General features: G+C 42.7%; 1 protein-coding gene and 1 long non-coding RNA gene across 4 annotated transcripts in view; one reads left to right on the forward strand and one right to left on the reverse strand.

The window, feature by feature from the left end:
* The window catches only part of STAM (signal transducing adaptor molecule), a 79,919-nt gene that overhangs the window by 30,276 nt on the left and 31,676 nt on the right, over window positions 1-17,967 (forward strand). For all 3 annotated transcript variants that reach the window (XM_075922466.1, XM_075922467.1, XM_075922468.1), the window contains exons 6-9: window positions 204-294; window positions 8,124-8,316; window positions 11,420-11,514; window positions 14,007-14,095. In XM_075922466.1, coding sequence (XP_075778581.1) covers window positions 204-294; window positions 8,124-8,316; window positions 11,420-11,514; window positions 14,007-14,095 — 468 coding nt within the window. The remainder of the gene's footprint in view (window positions 1-203; window positions 295-8,123; window positions 8,317-11,419; window positions 11,515-14,006; window positions 14,096-17,967) is intronic.
* Window positions 6,735-17,932, reverse strand: LOC142827352 (uncharacterized). Its single transcript, XR_012902059.1, has 4 exons — window positions 17,799-17,932; window positions 14,888-14,976; window positions 12,115-12,170; window positions 6,735-6,883 (listed from the first exon to the last, which is right to left on the reverse strand). It is a non-coding gene; the product is annotated as an uncharacterized LOC142827352 (long non-coding RNA).

Raw genomic sequence — 17,967 nt, forward strand, 5'->3', positions numbered from 1 at the left:
ATTTTAACATTTCTATAAGATTCCTTTGTTTTAGACTGAAATTGAACAGTGCTTCAGAGAGTGCATGCTGTAATTTACATTGGATTTTAGAATAAATGGCTTCATGAAATTTGGTTGAGATCACAACAGAATAAAATAGTGTATTTAGTGCATTACCATAAAGTTAATTGTAATTCATGTTCATTTTCGTGGTGTTTGGTTAGGCTGCAGAACAGGCAAAAGCCAGCCCAGCTCTAGCAGCCAAAGATCCTGGTACAGCAGCTAACAAAAAGGAAGAGGAAGATTTAGCAAAAGGTGAGTATATTTATTTTTTATCTATATACTTTATGAAACAGTATATAAATATATACTGTTTAATAGAGAGTTTTGTTTTGCTTCCTTGCTATGTCTAATAGTATATTTATGGATAGCAGTTATCTATTTCCATTTTAAATATTTAAAAACAACAATTTTTTTAAAAAAAAACCTATTTTTCTTATAGATATTAAGTCATTTTTTTAAAATTATAGGCATTAAAAGTCATTCTTTGTGTTTTTTTTTATTATCCTCTGAAAAAGTGAAGTGATATTGTAATAGCCTGTTGGTTAATGTGATCTTTGAGAAAGCATCACTGTGAAAAACCTTAGTGCAAATACTTGACTTAGATGTCTCTCTCATAGAAGGATAGAGACAGTGCTGTAGTAGTCTAGAACAGGCGTTAGCAATGTTTTCAAACCAAAGAGCTAAACTACATTAAAATTCAGAACAAGTGATCAGTAAAGAGCCATATAAGAATGCCCATTGCATGACTGAAAATATACAACTTAATATTGTTAATTGACATGATTAATAATAGCATAAATGAAACATTGTACTCAGACTTTATTGAATGGAACTTCTGCTGCTGCATCTTTTTGCACATTTCTTTGAAGTTTACATCAGAACTGGTCAAATCCAGCTTCATGCATGGATGAAGGCTGTTTTTAGGCTGTCTTCTGTCAATCTTATGGCGGGACTGGGGATGTGGAGGTATGAGGGGCTATGGGCAGGGGATTCAGGTGTATAATGGACTCAGGGTTGGAGTGTGGAGGGTTGCAGGAATGTTATAACGCTGCAGCCAGAAAGGGTCTGGGCCCCCGTTGGGCGCTTGTTGGCCAGGCTTCATTTTTAAATAAAATAAAATATGTCCAACACAAAAAGTTTCAACATTGTCCTTATGGCAGGAGCGAGGAACACTTTTTTGGTTCGGGGGGTCAATGATCCACAGAAAAATCAGTCAGGAAACCACACATGTGAGAAGCAAAAAAACCCTTCCCAAACCCCCAACCCTCACTGATGTCCCCCAACTGAAACACCTCACTCCTCTGGTGCTCCAGCCCTATGGTTAGGAGAGGGACAGGAAGGACTGAAATTCAAGGCCACAAGTCACGTTTACACTTCTGCGGTCCCAGGATTAGTGGATTTTGTGGGCCCCCTAACCTCTGGAGTGAGGACAAAAATAAGGGTTAAGTGTGTGGGACAGGGCTGCCAGTAAGTGGTATAGGGATGGGTGTGCAAGATCTGGCCTGGAGGTAGATGTGCAGAAGGGGTGAAAATGAGAGGTCTGAGTGTGAGGTAGGGTGCTGGAGTAAGCTGGGGGCAGGGTGTCTGGCCAGGGTGAAGCAGGCAGGAGCGGGTTGGGGGTAGGTGTCTGGCCTGGGGGGAGGGTTGCAGGAGCAGGTTGGGGGCAGGGTGATTGGCCAGGGGGGACAGGGAAGGAGCAGTGCAGGGTGTCTGGCCAGTGGGGAGACACCAGAAGCATTCCTTGCTGCTCCAGTGGGAGGAAGTGTGTCTACAGGAAGTGTGTCCACATGCTGCTGTTCCCCCAGCTGGGGGCAGGGAGGGAAGCAGCAATACATGCAGCCATTTCTGGCTCCACAGCCCCATAATCTGGATCTGGTAAGGTGGCTCGGGGCTTCCCCCTGTCTCTACCCACAGGAAGCCGGCACAGGCGCTCTAATCTTGGAGAGGAGGGCGTACAAGGCTAGAGTGCCAGCTCGGGCTCCCAGCTGCTGGGAAAGCAAGGGGAACTGAGCTCAAGCATCAAGAGCCATATTTGGCTTGTGAACCATAGGTTGCCAACCCCTGGTATAGAGTATCAAAACCTGATGAGGTCAGCAGTGTAAGTAGTGTGCTATGCTGGCTTAAATTTTTTGCTTGCGCCACCCTGCTCAAATTGCTGCTCTGTACACTTCTCTCCACCATGCATTTAGAACAGCGTAGGGGCTGCTCTGTGTTACACTAGCTGTAATTACCATGATGGGCCCAAAAAGGTAGTCCAGAATTGTGATAGTGTAGTGGTGCCTGAGCAGCACCTCCTTTTCAGTAACCTTGCTTCTTTCCTCTTTTTACTTAGGCAGCCAGGAGTTTGCGTTATTCATGAGACCCTATGCCAGTGGTATGCCTCAGCAGAGTTGCTCTTTTGCTGAGCTGCTGCTTTCTGGGTCAATTATTAGTTTTTTTTTTTTAAACCAAAAACATATGTGGCCCTTTAAATTTTTATCAAGAAGAATGATCTTTTGATTTAAGTCTGTAATAGGTTCTATTGACAAGTCACTGTGGACATATTTACACCTCATTGTAAGCCCAGGTTAATGGGGCTTGAGACAGGAAACCTGTGTTAGAGAACCTGGACTTGTGTCTACACTGTTTCTTAACCCTCCTCTAAGACTTTTCTGACCCAGGCTCCAACATGAGGCTCTGGTGTCAACACTGGGGGTCTGGAGTCAACACTGCTGTGCTCAGACCCCATACAAACCAACCATATCCTAGAGTCCCTTGCTTCCTCCTGAAATGTGGCTGTTTTAACCTTTTGACCATGATGCACAGAGGGAAAACTGTAGTGCCCATCCTGCACATCTCAGGAAGTTTGAATAGCTTGCCAACACAGCCTGCTAAACAGTCTTTTTTATCCATGTTTTCCCAGTGTTGGCAGCATGGAGATGGTACCTTTTGAAGAACTTTTGCTTGCACTTTCACTGGCAGAGCCCATTTGAGGTATCAGTGAGCCTTTTGACAGCATTTTTGTCATACTAAAGCAGGAGGATGACATGCTGGAGCAGGAGGATGATGTGGTTGCAGTGATGGCAGAAGAGTACCCTGACATGGAAGATGTGCACTGGCAAATGCTGTTCCGTACAATTGGCATAGTCACTGGTTCTCTCTATATAGACTGGGCTACAAGCACAGATTGGTCGGATCACATTATCTTACAGACTTGTGATGACCTACAGTGGATTCAAAATTTTCACATGAAGCTGCATTTATGGAGTTTTTGTGAGAAGCTTGCCCTGCCCCTCCAGTATAAAGAGAAATAACACAAATCCTTGCCAGTCCAGAGGCAGGTTGCAACTAGGGATGTCAACAAGTAGTCAACCTAGATAAGCCTAGGCTTATTGGTTAATTTTGTTGACTACTTACATTTCCCCCCTCCCACTGCCAGGTGCTGGTGCTGCGGGGAGCAAGCTTTTCTGTGATGCCACCTGCCCCTTCTCCCCCTCCTCCCCCACTGTTTCCTGTATTGGAGGCAGCAGGGTGGGGAGAAGTAGGGGAGGCTTCTAGGAGGCAGCTTCTGTCCACAGCTGGCCCAGCAGCCTCTGTCTGCTCCACACCTCCCAGAGCAGCCTCTGTCTACAGCGAACTTTATGGAAGTAGCCTCTGTCCACGAGGAGCTCAGACCTCCCACAGACAGGGGCTGCTGCCGCTCTGCCATGCTGCCTACTGTATCAGAGGCCGCAGTGTGGGGTGACAAGGTGCTCCCTGGGAATGGGGCCGGGAGTTGGTCCCACCCGTGGGAACTATCAAATAGTCGTGTAACTGCAAAGATTTCATGCAGTTACACAGCTATTCAAATACCCAATATTAACATCTCTAGTTGCTACAACAGTCTGCAAGCTGGCTACCCCAGACTGCTATAGATTAATTAATAACAATTTTGATATTGAAAAATCAACTGTTTGTTGAAGTAGTGGCAGAGGTTTCTGAGGTGGCAGAGGTTTTTGAGGTAATCAGGAATGTAGTTTACTCCAGGGTGGTGCACATTAAAGATATTCCAGAGGTAATTGCTATCTTAAGAATATGGGATTTCCGAACTGCTCTGGGGCGATTGATGAGATTCTTGTGCCATAATTTGTCCTCCTCCAAGGAGCACATGAGTACATAAATCACGAAGTATACTGCTCTTTAGTTATGAAGGGCCTCATTAACCAGAGAGGTCAATTTATCAATGTCAACATGGACTATATTGTAAAACATCATGATGCCAGGATTCCTCGCTACTTGGGAATCCACATTCATGGATAGACTGAAATGCTATTCCCACCAAATTACATTGGCATAAGCAGAGTTACTATCCCTACTATTTTACTGAAGGACCCCACATGCCCCTCCCCCCTTCCATTGGCTTATGAAACTCTATTTGGATTTTGGAGGCTCTGGCAAAAGAAGTTTTAATTACACTCTCAGCAGGAGCAGAATGGTTGTTGAATATGCTTTTGGCAGAATGAAATTCTGTTAAGTGTTTACAGGAACATTTGGATGCCAGTATCATCATGCTGTCCAGCATGACTATAGCTTACTTTCCCCAAACCATTTAGGTGACAAGTCTGAGGAACTGTCTCACATTGAGATCTCATTAGAGGAGGTATTAGAAGAAATTGATAAACTAAACACTAAGTCACCAGGATCAAATGATATTCACCCGAGAGTTCTGAAAGAATTCAAATATGAAATTGTAGAACTGCTAACTGTAGGTGTAACCTGTTATTTAAATCCAGCTTCTGTACCAAATGATAGGAAGCTAAGATGATGTGACACTATTTTTTTTTAAATGGGCTCCAGAGGTGGTCCAGGCAATTACAGGACAGTTAGCCTGTCTTCAATACCAGACAAACCGGTTGAAACTCTAGTAAAAAACACAATTGTCAGCTACTTAGCTGAACAAAATTTGCTGGGGATGAGTCAATGTGGATTTGGTCAAGGGAAATCCTGTCTCACCAGTGTACTAGAATTATTTGAGAGACTCAGCAAGCATGTGGACAAAGGTGATGCAGTGGATATAGTGTACTTAAATTTTCAGAGAGCCTGTGACAGGGTCCCTTACCACAGGCTCTTAAGTAAGCAGTCATGGGATAAGGAGGAAGGACCTCATGGGTTAGTAACTGGTTAAGAGATAGGAGACCAAGGGTAGGAATAAATGTTTTTCAATACGAAGAGAGGAAAATAGTGGTATCTTTCAACGGACCATTCCTATTCAACATACTCATTCATGATTTGGAAAAAAGGATAAATAGTAAGGTGGCAAAATTTGCAGATATAAAATTACCGAAGTTAAGTCCGAAGCAGACTGCAAAGTACTACAAAGGAATTTCTCAAAACTGGGTGTCTGGGCAACAAACTGGTAGGTAACATTTAATATTGATAAATGCGAAGTAATGCACATTGGAAACCATAACTCCAAGTGTACATATAAAAAGATGGGGTCTAAATCAGCTGTTAGCACTCATGTAAGATCTTGAAGTCATTGTGGATAGTTCTCAAAATATCCACTCAGTGTCAGCAGTAGTCAAAAAGCAAACAATGTTGTGAATCATTAAGGATGCAGCATTAGTTCACACAATTTGCCTTGCTATTACTGCACACAGATCTCTATATCCTTTCTCCTCGCCAGCCCAGGCACAGTTCCGGACATAAAAATGTCAGCTTGCTTTTAAAAATGATTGTCACCCTCAGACTGCATGGGCTACTTCTAATTGAAATGGACTAGATTTGGAAATAGAAGAAAGTTTCCCAAACACACGGGAGTTTACTGTTTCCAGGTGGCACCATCGATGGTTCAGTGATTACATGGTGGCAAATTTCAAGCCCTTATTACTGAAAAGGAAAATATGAATGATCCTGGAAAAGCCTGTGGTTTTACAAGGAAAATATCATTTTAAACCATTTTTTTTTACGGTTTTCAATTCCTGATTGCCATTTAAAACTCCACATGGTGGAGGGGCAGGATGAGGGGAGATACAAGGTGCACGGATATAATCTGCCATTAGTATATACATGCTTGCAGCCAAGGATTCTTATAACTTGTACATTTGTTCATAGAGCACAAATCCCTCCCGTTACTGTAATAAACTTTTTACTTGGAATCAGAAACTTAAGAGTCTCTAGACAGGCCTCTGTCTCGACTAGCTTTTGTGCAGGCTTGCAGTGAAATGTTCATTGGGTTGGGAGAGGAGGAGTGGAAACCTAGAATTTGCTGTTGATCCTGTTCCACAGCTTTCTCTGAGATTAATTTAATAAAGTAACTTCATGATCCTCATGCACAGCCTCTTGCTGGCTCCCATCAGTCCCCATGCTGGGCACCTTTCTGGCTGACTAGATCATTGTGCACATTGGTTGACTTCTTGCTGCCCAGGTCAATCTCCTGATAAAACAACAATCACATTGGCAAGTTGCCCAAGGTGTGTGGTTCTTGTCTTGTCAGTACTCATTCTTCAGTCTTGTTAATACACTCCTGGCACTAATCACGTATTGGAAAATCTGCAAAGCTGCCAGCTTTTTAGCTCTCTGCTGGTATGCAAGGTCATTGCTGATACTTTTGCTGAAGTCCAGTTTTACTGTCCTTGCACCAAAGAGTCACCAAAATCAGACACTGCTCCTGTGGCTATGAAGCAGCCCAATTTACAAAAGGTTTGGTATCCATTTGGTTCTGTTTGGTATCCATTGCAAACTCAGGAGGCTGTTGAACGTTGTGGTTGCAGCCCAGTGATCAGAAGAGAATAGATTAATCTGTCCCACTGAGCTGGCACTGTATGCCAAGAGGAGGTATGGTCACTTCTGTTTTCAGTTGAGTCAACTGGAGATTGTTGAGCTAGAAGACAAAGGAAGTTGGCCCTTAGAATTGTGGGATACTTATGGAGGTCTCTTAGCATGTTAGTCATGCAAAGATGTGTCTACAATGCAAAGCCATAGAGCTCAAATCCTGAGTGTCCCATCATGACTTGGGCTTGGATGCTGGGTCTGAGCCCTGGGTTAGTACAATTTCAGTAAAGATAGAAAGAGGTTAGGCATGAACCTGAGTTTACCTGGGTGACCCTGGGTTTACATTTCAGTATAGACATGCTATATGACAAAGCAGGTTAGTAACAGATATATAGATTCTGTATATTCATTATGGCTGTGTCTACACTGGGCCACTTATTCCGGAAAATCAGCTGCTTTTCCAGAATAAGCTGCGAGCTGTCTACATTGGCCCTTGAATTTCTGGAAAAGCAACGACGCTCTACTGTACAAAATCAGCTGCTATTCCGGAAAAGCTACACTGCTCCCGCTCGGGCATAAGTCCTTATTCCGGAACACTGTTCCGGAAAAGGGCCAATGTAGACAGCCCAGTAGTCTTTTCCGGAAAAAAGCCCCGATCGCGAAAAGGGCTTTTCCGGAAAAGCAGCCTGCCAATGTAGACGCTCTTTTCCGGAAATACTTATAACTAAAACTATTCTGTTTTAAGCATTTCCGGAAATTCATGCCAGTGTAGACACAGCCTATATGTATAAAGTTTTTGCATTAGTAGTTAGTGAACATTTATGACCTTTGGCAAATGACAGCTTCAAGGATTTTTATGTTATCCAATGTAACTTGTAACCAAAAACTGAATGTGGATTTTTTTAAAATAGCACTCTTTTTTCTTAACACTTCAAGCAGCTTTTATTAAGAATGTAAATTGAACTTACATGCATCCAAAGAAAAATATTAATTGAGTTGAAAATGTTTGGATCAAACCCCCCGCAGGTGCCTAAACATATAGGAAAAACTCCCCTGACTACTTTGGCTCAGGGCCTTTAAGTATTAAGTACTGATTCTGTTTCCATTGAATGCTATCTTAAAATTTTCATGGACTTCAGAGCAAAATTGTGGACATTAGCCTTAAGATGATGAAAATTAGTATTTTTTGTTCAGTGTAGTTGTCTCTAAATGAATGGAAGAAATTATGAATTGTTCAAATATAAAGTTGTACTACAAAATTTGAATAGAAAGAAGAACAATTTGTAAATTTTAATCTGCCCCTTGTTATATCTCTGAATTTTAAAGGAAATTATTTACTTTTTTTGTAGCAATTGAATTGTCCCTAAAAGAACAAAGGCAACAACAAACAACACTTTCCAGTTTGTATCCAAGCACTTCAAGCCTCTTAACAAATCACAAACATGAAGGCCGAAAGGTTCGCGCTATCTATGATTTTGAAGCTGCTGAAGATAATGAATTAACTTTTAAAGCTGGAGAACTTATAACAGTACTTGATGACAGGTAACTTACATGGATGTCCAGAAGTAGTACATGCTAGAAGTGCATTTCTCAGACAAACTATGGTCTGCAAACTCTATAATTACTATATTTTTGACAACACTAGCTACTATAATCAGCATTGTGATAAAGTATAGCATTGTGATTGTGAATTGCACTACAAGCTGGTGTATATTTTTTTATTCTTTTGAAAGCTTTTTGTTTCTCAGGAATGGATTTTATTTTCCTTAATTAGTTTCTTTTGCTCAGGTTGTGTTAATTATAATATTTGAAGACCTGTTTCTGAGGAATAAATGAAATCAGGACTTAGCTATTTCAAAGTTCTTGGCTCCATCTTCCAGTTTTGGGGGGGAAATGTTTTTATCTCACACATATTTAATCTTTCCAAGAGCAATGAAAGTGCTAATGAATAATAATTGTTTAACTATTTCATATTGATGCTATGGTAGCATTTAGAGGCCCCACATTACACTATGTGCAGTATAGACATAACAAAAATGCCCGTTCTAAATACCTTATTCTCTTGTTAAAACTTAATTGGCCAAAATTCAGCAGTATTATCCATGCGCCGCATTTATCTTTAATTCTTATTTTTAACTCTTAGAGCAACAGTAACTCTTCTTTTTCAGGGATCATTTGCTTTCTAATAAGCATGTTTCATTTTTTTTTTTTTTTTAATATCCAATTATATCTTCAAAGGTCCTTGGGTTACTGTCCTGCTTCCTTTCTGTTTATTTGGCATTTCAGTTTTCAATTTCTTGTTTTCTAGGTTCACAAATTGCATATTTTGCATAATTCACAAATTATGATTCCATTCCATTCTCCCTTAGACATCCTATCTTTTTTATGTGGTCTGTTGTATAACACCACTGAAAAGTACAGAAGCGTACAGGATACTCTGAGGGAGAAGGTAAATTCGTTTCTGTTAAATATTGATCTCTGTACTCAGGATTTTCATTTATTCTTGATGCAATAAGGCCTTACCTACACTTCGAAGTTTAGCTGATGTTGCTACATCAGCAAAACCCCTCTTTAATGTTAAGTAGCAAAAAAAGGTCTTTGTGCATAGAGTTTATTTTGCTCAACAATCCGGATTAAGCTATATCAGCAACAGTACTTTTTTGCTGATATAATTGCCTCTACAATAAGGTTTTTTTCCTGGCCTGGCTATGTTAAGTGTGTTTGTTTTTGTTGTTTTTGTTCATTTATTAAACACTAACTCACATAACTATGCTGCTAAAAATTGTAAATATATAATGAGCATAAAGTGAATGGGATGATGAGATTTTAAAATTTGTTTAATGTACAGGGCACTAATAGTCTAAAAATGCTATGTACATATCAATGAAATAGCATTGTCTGTTTAAAACAAAATGTATACAGGCAGTCCCCGAGTTACATGGATCCGACTTACATCGGATCCCTACTTACAAACGGGGTGAGGCAACCCTGCACTAGCTGCTTCCCCCCAACAGACCAGGGAGACCAAAGCTAGCGCCCCCCCCCCCCCCCCAGCAGACCAGGCAGACACGGAGTGGCTTTTCTCAGCAGAGGGAAGTGAAGTGTGGGAGAATAAAACTGAGCCCTGGAGAAATGTTTGGCTAGAGTTTCCCCTACAATATGTACCAGTTCCGACTTACATACAAATTCAACTTAAGAACAAACCTACAGTCCCTATCTTGTACGTAACCCGGGGACTGCCTGTACTTCATTCTCTCGACAGTTACGTTAGAAGTAATAAATTAGACACTAATGAATGTGTAATTCATATTTTTTTTAAAGTCTGATCTGCATTCTCTAAGCACATATACAGCTTTTAAAAAAGTAACTAAACAAAAAGTTTACAGATTGGTTTAGTGCAAATAAATGATTCTCCCTCAAACTATCAAGTTTTTCCAACCAGTTATTAATTATGGGAAATCTCTATGCTTGTGCTGGTTTTATGTAAGTAGTAAACCTTAACTAACAGCTCAGTATTACATGAAAACAGACCTTTTTTTTTTTCCTCAAATGATTTATGCTGGAACCTCTCAGCAATGCATAATGTCTGTGATTGTGAGGATGCACATGGAGAGTAAAAACAGAACAGTCTGTTGGGATTCCCTCTGAGACTTTTTCCACTTGGCTTATCCAGAACACCTTGTCTATTTCTGGGAAAAAACTTCATCCAGTTCTGTGGCATCCAAAACACTCAATTTGACTCTAGATTTTGTCACTCAGGTTCCTGTATTTGGCGTACAGCAAAGCTATGCTAAATTGGTTACACTCAAATGTAGAGGGCGGGTGTAAGGCATACCACAAATCCAAAGTTACACTGACAACTTCTGCTTATAAATATATTTACACATTACATTAATCACACTTTTTGGATTGGATTGGTTACTTTGCATGAACCAATTACTGTGTACTATGCTCTTTCCATGTGCTGTTTATGTGGGATCTGATCTTTACATTCTAGATTTATCTTGTCCTATAGATCATCTTGTCTAAGATGAACTGTAAGGTGTTGCTGTTTATCCTAGCTATCACAGACACCCTGATTCCAACATACTGTTTGTCAAGCACCTGTTTACAATGTAATCTTCCATTCACCTTCCCTATTATACCCACTCAGAAATGAGACAAGCTACTTATGTCAAGCCAGGCCTACACCGTAATACCAATTGAACATTTTCTGTATTTGGATGTTTATATGAAGTCTGGAAAGTTTTTTATTTTTCGTTAAAATATTTTGTATCAACTATTTAAAAATATCCTTTCCAAAAAGAATAGATTAAGGGGTAGCCATGTTAGTCAATTGTAGGACCCAGGTTAATGAGGATAATTAAGTGGGCTGAATGTGTCCCATGCATAACTTTTGATGTGGCAATGCCAATGTTAAAGGCAGAAGAAATTGGCTTTGAAATGCACCAGTCAGTTAATATCTTCGTTCAAACCCAGGATAAAGGGTCTCTAAGGTCCCACAGGACTACTCATTGTTTTTATAGCCTCATGTTTATACTAACTTATTTGCACGTTGAATGATTTTATTGAAATGTCTTACATTTTTACTTGAATTAAGCTGTAATATAGAACACTTTACTTTAAACTATTTTTTAATCTTCAGTGATCCAAACTGGTGGAAAGGTGAAACCCACCAAGGAATAGGATTATTTCCCTCTAATTTTGTAACAGCTGACCTTACTGCTGAACCAGAAATGAGTGAGTAACACTGTGTTCATGTTGAAGATTATTTATACAATACATTATACAATATAATGCTTCCAATATTTCATTTGGTATTTTTAGTTTGTGCATATAGTGGTGTAAGCACAATTAAAAATGAGAAAAAAACTGTTTTGAATCTATTCCAAGCAAAATAATAATAATCTCAATAAAGTTCAGCACACAGCCTTCAAACCTAGTGTTCTTGTCTAGGTCAGTGTGGCTATGACTGTTCATATTATCTGTCACTTCAATGAGGGACCTGTAAGCTCTTGTCCTTTGAGAAACCTACCACCAGAGTGTTCTGCTCCAAAACAAAAGGAGGCAGTTTTAGCATTTAGCATGGAATGCCCAGGTGTCAAAAGAAGGATTGCTCAGCTATAAGACACAGATACTAGCACCAGGGGACTCTAAAGATAGAAAAAGATAGGACTGAAGATCCTACAGCCAAGGACTAATGTGGATGAATGACAGAATAGGACAGGCAACCCTTAATCCCCAGATACTCTGCAGAGACTAATAAAGCTATGATGCTATACCTGGGCTTGGGCTTTAGTCTTGTAATAGAGCTCTCACCCTCAAATGACTTTTATTTACCTGATCTGCCGATGAGTGTCTGCATCAGAGTTTGAACTTCCAAGTCACTCTAAAATCTACAAAAAGAGAGGGCATGAAAACGTCATCATTGAACCAACAGATCGCATGAAATAAGGATCTCCCAGATAGACTTCAGACATGTTCATTAAAGTTTGCCCACGTTATCCTACTTTATAGCTCATTTACAAGACTAGAGATACATCAGTGATTTAAGTGGAGTCAGAAATCCTCTGCTGCATTCTTAGTAGTGGTGTCTACTGGTCTTAAAACTATCCTGTTAAAGGGTCCTTGATCTTACAAATAAATATTTTTTAAAAAGGTTTACCAGGTCAGTGACTGGATTGGAAGTAGAAGAGACTAGAGCTTGAGTAGAGGAAATCTATATATTGGGCAGAGGTTTCTACCATTCATAACTTCACTTTTTACATTGTACCTCCAAGAATTCTAATATGTAGCTTTTAGTTGGAAAAAAAATTCAATCTTGTGATTGAAGTTAAAGTTAAAAACAAATCAACCGTAACACTCTTACTTGTGAAGGTGCGGCGTATAAAAATGGTGGGAATGTTTTGAAGAGGGATGTCAACATGTAGATGCCTACATGATTAACCAGTAAGCCAGAGTTTATCGGTTAATCTCGTCGATGATGTGCATTCTCCACCCCCCCATCTCTGTCTCAGAGGCAGCAGGGGAAGGGGGGGAGCAGGAAACGGTGCCTGTGAATAGCTGGCTTAAATTTTTAGTATTAGCACGACTATTCGATAGTCCCCTGAGGAGGGGTCGGTAGCCAGTGTGCTCCTGACCTCACTCCCGGGAACCCCCTGCTACTCTGTGTTGCTGCCTCTCAAGAGGCAGCAGCACAGAGTAGCAGGCGGGAGCCAATGTGTGCAGGGAGCTAGCTTTCACATAGCCCCCCAGGCGACCTGGCTCCGCAAATGTGTTTTTTCCCCTCCGCTCTGCTGCCTCTGATACAAAGGCAGCTGCATGGGATGGCCAGGAGCTCCCCAGGAATGGGATCAGGAGCACACTGGATGCTGGCCTCGCCTCTGGCAACTATCGAATAGTTGTGTAACCACTAAAATTTCATGTGGATACAGAATTATTCAATTACATGCTATTTGACATCCTTAGTTCTGAATGAAAGCAACAGTTTGCTGTGATAGTTTCTTTTAACAGAATAACATACCTCCAATCTGATCTCCTTTGAGTGCTTAAGTAAAAAAAATAAATTAATTAAATTTTAAATATTCAATAAGGCTTCTGGGGCGAACAAATTATAAATTTAAATCTGATTTGATTTTGCATTGGACTTACTGGTGGTTTGGGTACTTTTGTTGTCTTTGGCATACTTATGTTAAGATGGGCTTGGACGCAACCATGAAATTTTTTTTTTAAGGTACACACATGCATGCACGTATTTGTGGCCACATGCCTGTCAGCAACCTTAATAGGTGGTGCTGTCAACTTATTTTCTATATCTATATCAGTCTATATAAAATTATAAAATATGGCTTATTTCTAAGTAGTTATTGCTAGAACAAGAATTTTCCTCTGCACTTTAACATCTAGATATGTTTACTTATTTTCACTTGGAGGAAATTCCAACTCCTAAAAAGGCCTTGGGTAAAATTCTCAGAAGCACCCAAGTGCTGTCTTCAAAAATCACGGACCCTTGTCTTTAAGAGCCTGGTAATAACTTTACAAATATAAATATGTTCCAGGAGGTGCAGGGTTGTGTGTGTTGTTTTTTGGGGGAAAAAAAAGCAGCCCAGTTTTAAGTTTACAATGCATTCTAACCTCCAAATAATTTAAATGGCAGAGAAAAAGTTTTCAGAGTAATATTTTATTTTTGCTGTTTAAATTGACTTTTTTTAAAGAGTCCATATGTTTTACAGTGAAAGCGGAGAAGAAAACAGTACAGTTCAGTGATGAAGTTCAAGTAGAGACAATAGAACCTGAGCCTGAACCAGTTTATATTGATGAAGTAGGTACAATTAAAATATTGACTTCAAGTTTAGTACAGCTAAAGCAATGGTGTCCAGTCTTCTCCGTCCAAGGGCCAAAAATAATCCAAAATATCAAGGGGACCACATTATAGTGCTTCTCCTCTTCTAGAAACTTACCCCTGGTCCCTTTTTTCCCTACCTCTGCAGGTCTTTCTCCCCTTCTCTCCCCCCATATTGACTTTTCTCATATGTTCTTATTACATTGAATTGGGAGCAGCTTCTATCTAGGATTCCTAGCACCACACTGTAAGTTCAGACTGCAGATCCACTTTCAAAGCACCAGTAGGGCATGGCGAGTGGCTTTCTTTTTCCAATTCTACTTTTTACTTCACGTCTCACTGAAATATCATACCTTGGCCTCTTCTCCAACATGCCCTCTTTGTAAGCACCACCTTCTGCCCTAGTCCCTGAAGGAACTTTTTCTTTTATTACACAGGAACCTCAGCCTTGCCTTGTCGTAAGCAGCCTCAAGGATTCAGGGCATCTTTTTCAGAACTTCCTCATTGTTCCCAGGAACTTACACAAGCTCTATATCTTTCCTTCCTTCTCTCTGTTCTTCAGGAATACCCTCAGTCTCCCAAATCCCTCCTTCCTGCCCCCTGACCTGCTGCTTTCCCAAATGTAAGTTACAAAGACCCCCACAACTCCTCTTCTAAAATACATTGCAACCTGTACCTAATTCCTGTGCTGCCCCCCCCATCGTAGTTTGCTCTTTTCTGGGAGTGCAAGCTGCTATTGCATTTGTGCTGTGCCACTGTTGAACTGCTTACTTGTTTCCTTTCCCTCCTGCTCTTGTGAAGACTGTATGGTTCCAGCCTTCTGCTGTCTCACTACATGTTGCCTTCCTCTCAGAATGTGCCTAGAGGGGGAGAAAAAGGTGTATATTTAAATTGACATGGATTATCACAGTTGACAGCACGTTAGACTACATCTTAGTGGGGCTTTTCGGTTGCAATGAGGTAACATGATTGAACAGTACATCATTTTGCCCATCAAGACAAGACTATAAAGGCCAAGCAGCTCAGAACCTGCTTTACTCATAGCTTTCTACTTCCCTTATTGGGAGCAGGGAGGAGGAGGAGCTGGAGAGAGGAGATACGAAGCTCTTAGACACACATTTTCATTTTGTATTCCAATACAAATTTCTCTAATGCTGACACTTTATGTCCCACTAATTAGACTCCACTATGGTAAACTGTAACTTTATTTTTTTCAAAAACTGTGTGCCCAGTCTTTTTTGTATGCCTGTGTATAAATGGATTGCATCTGAAATCAGTTAACCAAAACTCATCAGGCCCAAGTTTGCTGAGGCTAACTGTATGAAAACTTCATGTTCTTCTTCAAGGAGTGTCCCTGTGGATGCTCCACCTTAGGTCTTGCGGCACCATTGCACGTCTAGACGGAGATTTACAGTAGCAGTGCCCTCCGGTGTGCTGTGCATGTGAGGCAGATGGCATGTGCGGTGCTGATAGCATGCATGCGCAGCAGCTGTTCCTTCAGTTGCTTCTCTACTTCCATCGGTGTCGGTTGGAACCACAGTTGCTCTCTTTATTCGCTTACCGTATTTTCCGGCGTATAAGGCGACTGGGCGTATAAAACAACCCCCTAATTTTTTAGTTAAAAGATAGGGTTTCGTCTTATACCCCAGCGCCCCTCCGCCTCCTTTGCTCCCGGTGTCCCTGGTCTGCTGGAGACGGTCCCCAGCAGACCAGAGGCACCGGGAGCAAAGCTGCAGCAGCGGCAGGGTCCCGCGCCTCTGAGGCTTTGCCAGAGCAAAGCCTCAGAAGCGCGGCACTCCGCTGCCGCTCCGGCTTTGCTCCCGGTGCCTCTGGTCTGCTGGGGAACGTCTCCAGCAGACCAGGGACACCGGGAGCAAAGCCTCTGAGGACGCCCCGGCAGCGGGACAGCCCCGGCGTGCCTGGGCTGCCCCGCCGCCGGAGCCCCTCCGCGGCTTTGCAAAGCCTCGGGGGAAACCGGCGGGGGGGCATCCCAGGCGCGCCTGGGATGCCCCGCCGCCTGTATAACCGGCGTATAAGACGACCCCCGATTTTTGGGGGATGTTTTTTAACATCAAAAGTCGTCTTGTACGCCCGTATATACGGTACTTGTTCAGTATTGTTCCAGTTACAATTAGTTAGTTCTGTTAGTAGTTGTTCAGTTAGAAAAAGAAAATAAATCTTAATTCTATATTTTAAAAAAAAATCAGTTAGACTGCAATTTTTTTGTCTAACAGTCCTACTATCTTTGGGATGCCTGGCTCCCCAGGTTTCAAACGCTACCTCTCGTGCAGGCTTTCTATCCCCGTCTCCAATGGTCACTCCAACTGTGTGCGCTGCCTCAGACAGGCACACATTACAGCAAAGTGTGAGCACTGCAAACAGCTCACCACTCTCACAAGCAAGGCACGGGAGCTCCAAATGAAACTTCTCTCACTAGAGAACACTGTGAGGCTGGCTTCAGATCCGGAGCATTCATCTTCCCCGTGCCAACCATCACCCCGGCCGTGTCTGAAAAGTCAACACTGGCCAGTGTCTCCTTGAGGGAGTCTTCCTCTGACCAGAATAGGAAGAGGTCCCATTTCTCCAGAAAAGGTGACTCCCTCAAAAAAAACGGGAGCAAGCGCCTAAACTGCCCCCTGCTCCAATGCCTACCAGGATTCTGGATAAGGAGGCTCCAGGACCATCAGGTACCAAAGGTTCCTTAGTGTCAAAGGACCTACATAAGCCTTTGGGAAGAGCCAAGGCAAAATCGCGCCATCAGCACCACCGGTGCATACGTTGGCACCGAGAAGGAAAAAATGAAGCTGGCTAGAACCGCGGCACCACTGGCACTGAAGAAGGCAAAGCCGCATGTGGTACCATTGGCACCCAAGCATGCGATACTGACACCCTCTCACTCGGTACCATGGGTGCCACAGACTGCAGCCATAGCTCTGCCTCAGCACCATTCACCACAGAGGAGCAGCTCAGGGTATCCTCAGTGCCCACAACACTGCTATTTGGCACCAATGACACCCCCATGTTGGGCAGCTTCTTACGCTCGCTTACTCTACGTTCAGCACTGCCCTAGTTGAGCGACGATGGAGACGACTTGGTAGTCGGTACCCATTCTCTAAGACATTCTTCCCCGAAATAGCCTCAACCACCAACACTGCCAGGGGCTTAGCAACTACCTCTACAATGGTTGCCTCCTCCCATGTCTCTCCCCACTCCTACCCAGCTGACCTTATTGGAACCCATGGGCACTGTTTCGGGTTCAACACCAGTTACAGGGTCAACAGCTCATGACAACGGCCCCTGCTTCCAGAGTGTCAGGGGGTACGCCCCTGTCTGGGGTTTTGGCCCCCTCCTACCGGGCCTATACAGTACCCAAAGCCCCAACATAAAAGTCCAGGCTCCTCTATCAGGGCATATACGGTACTAGAGGCCTAGCCGCTCTGAAAAGCCTCCCCTGGCCCGGGGTTTGCTTATCCAGGGAAGGGAAAACGGGTGGTAGGGGGACTCAGGCCCTCCCTCTCCACCGGGTCCCAGCCCAGGGCCCTTTAGGCAGGGTCTGTGGCTACTGCCCGCTCGGTGGGGAATCTGGCCGATACACGCTGAGCCAAACTTTATATCCTTTGCACTGGGCTGCTTCCTACCACGCCCTGGTTCCCCTGGGGCCCATTCGCCTCTGAGGCAATACCTGCCGGGGTTGTGGGCGCGCTTCTGCTGCCATGGGTCGGCTGCTGCTTTCTCCGTGTCAGGGTCCGGCATGGGCGGCGACTCTGGTCCCAGCTGCTGCAGGAACACTGGCCCGGACTGGTCTCCTCCCTCACCCTGCGGCCTCCTTGACTGCAGGGCTCCTTCTGCCT

Source organism: Pelodiscus sinensis, chromosome 2 (assembly GCF_049634645.1).
Source record: "Pelodiscus sinensis isolate JC-2024 chromosome 2, ASM4963464v1, whole genome shotgun sequence".
Taxonomy (NCBI): Eukaryota; Metazoa; Chordata; order Testudines; family Trionychidae; genus Pelodiscus; species Pelodiscus sinensis.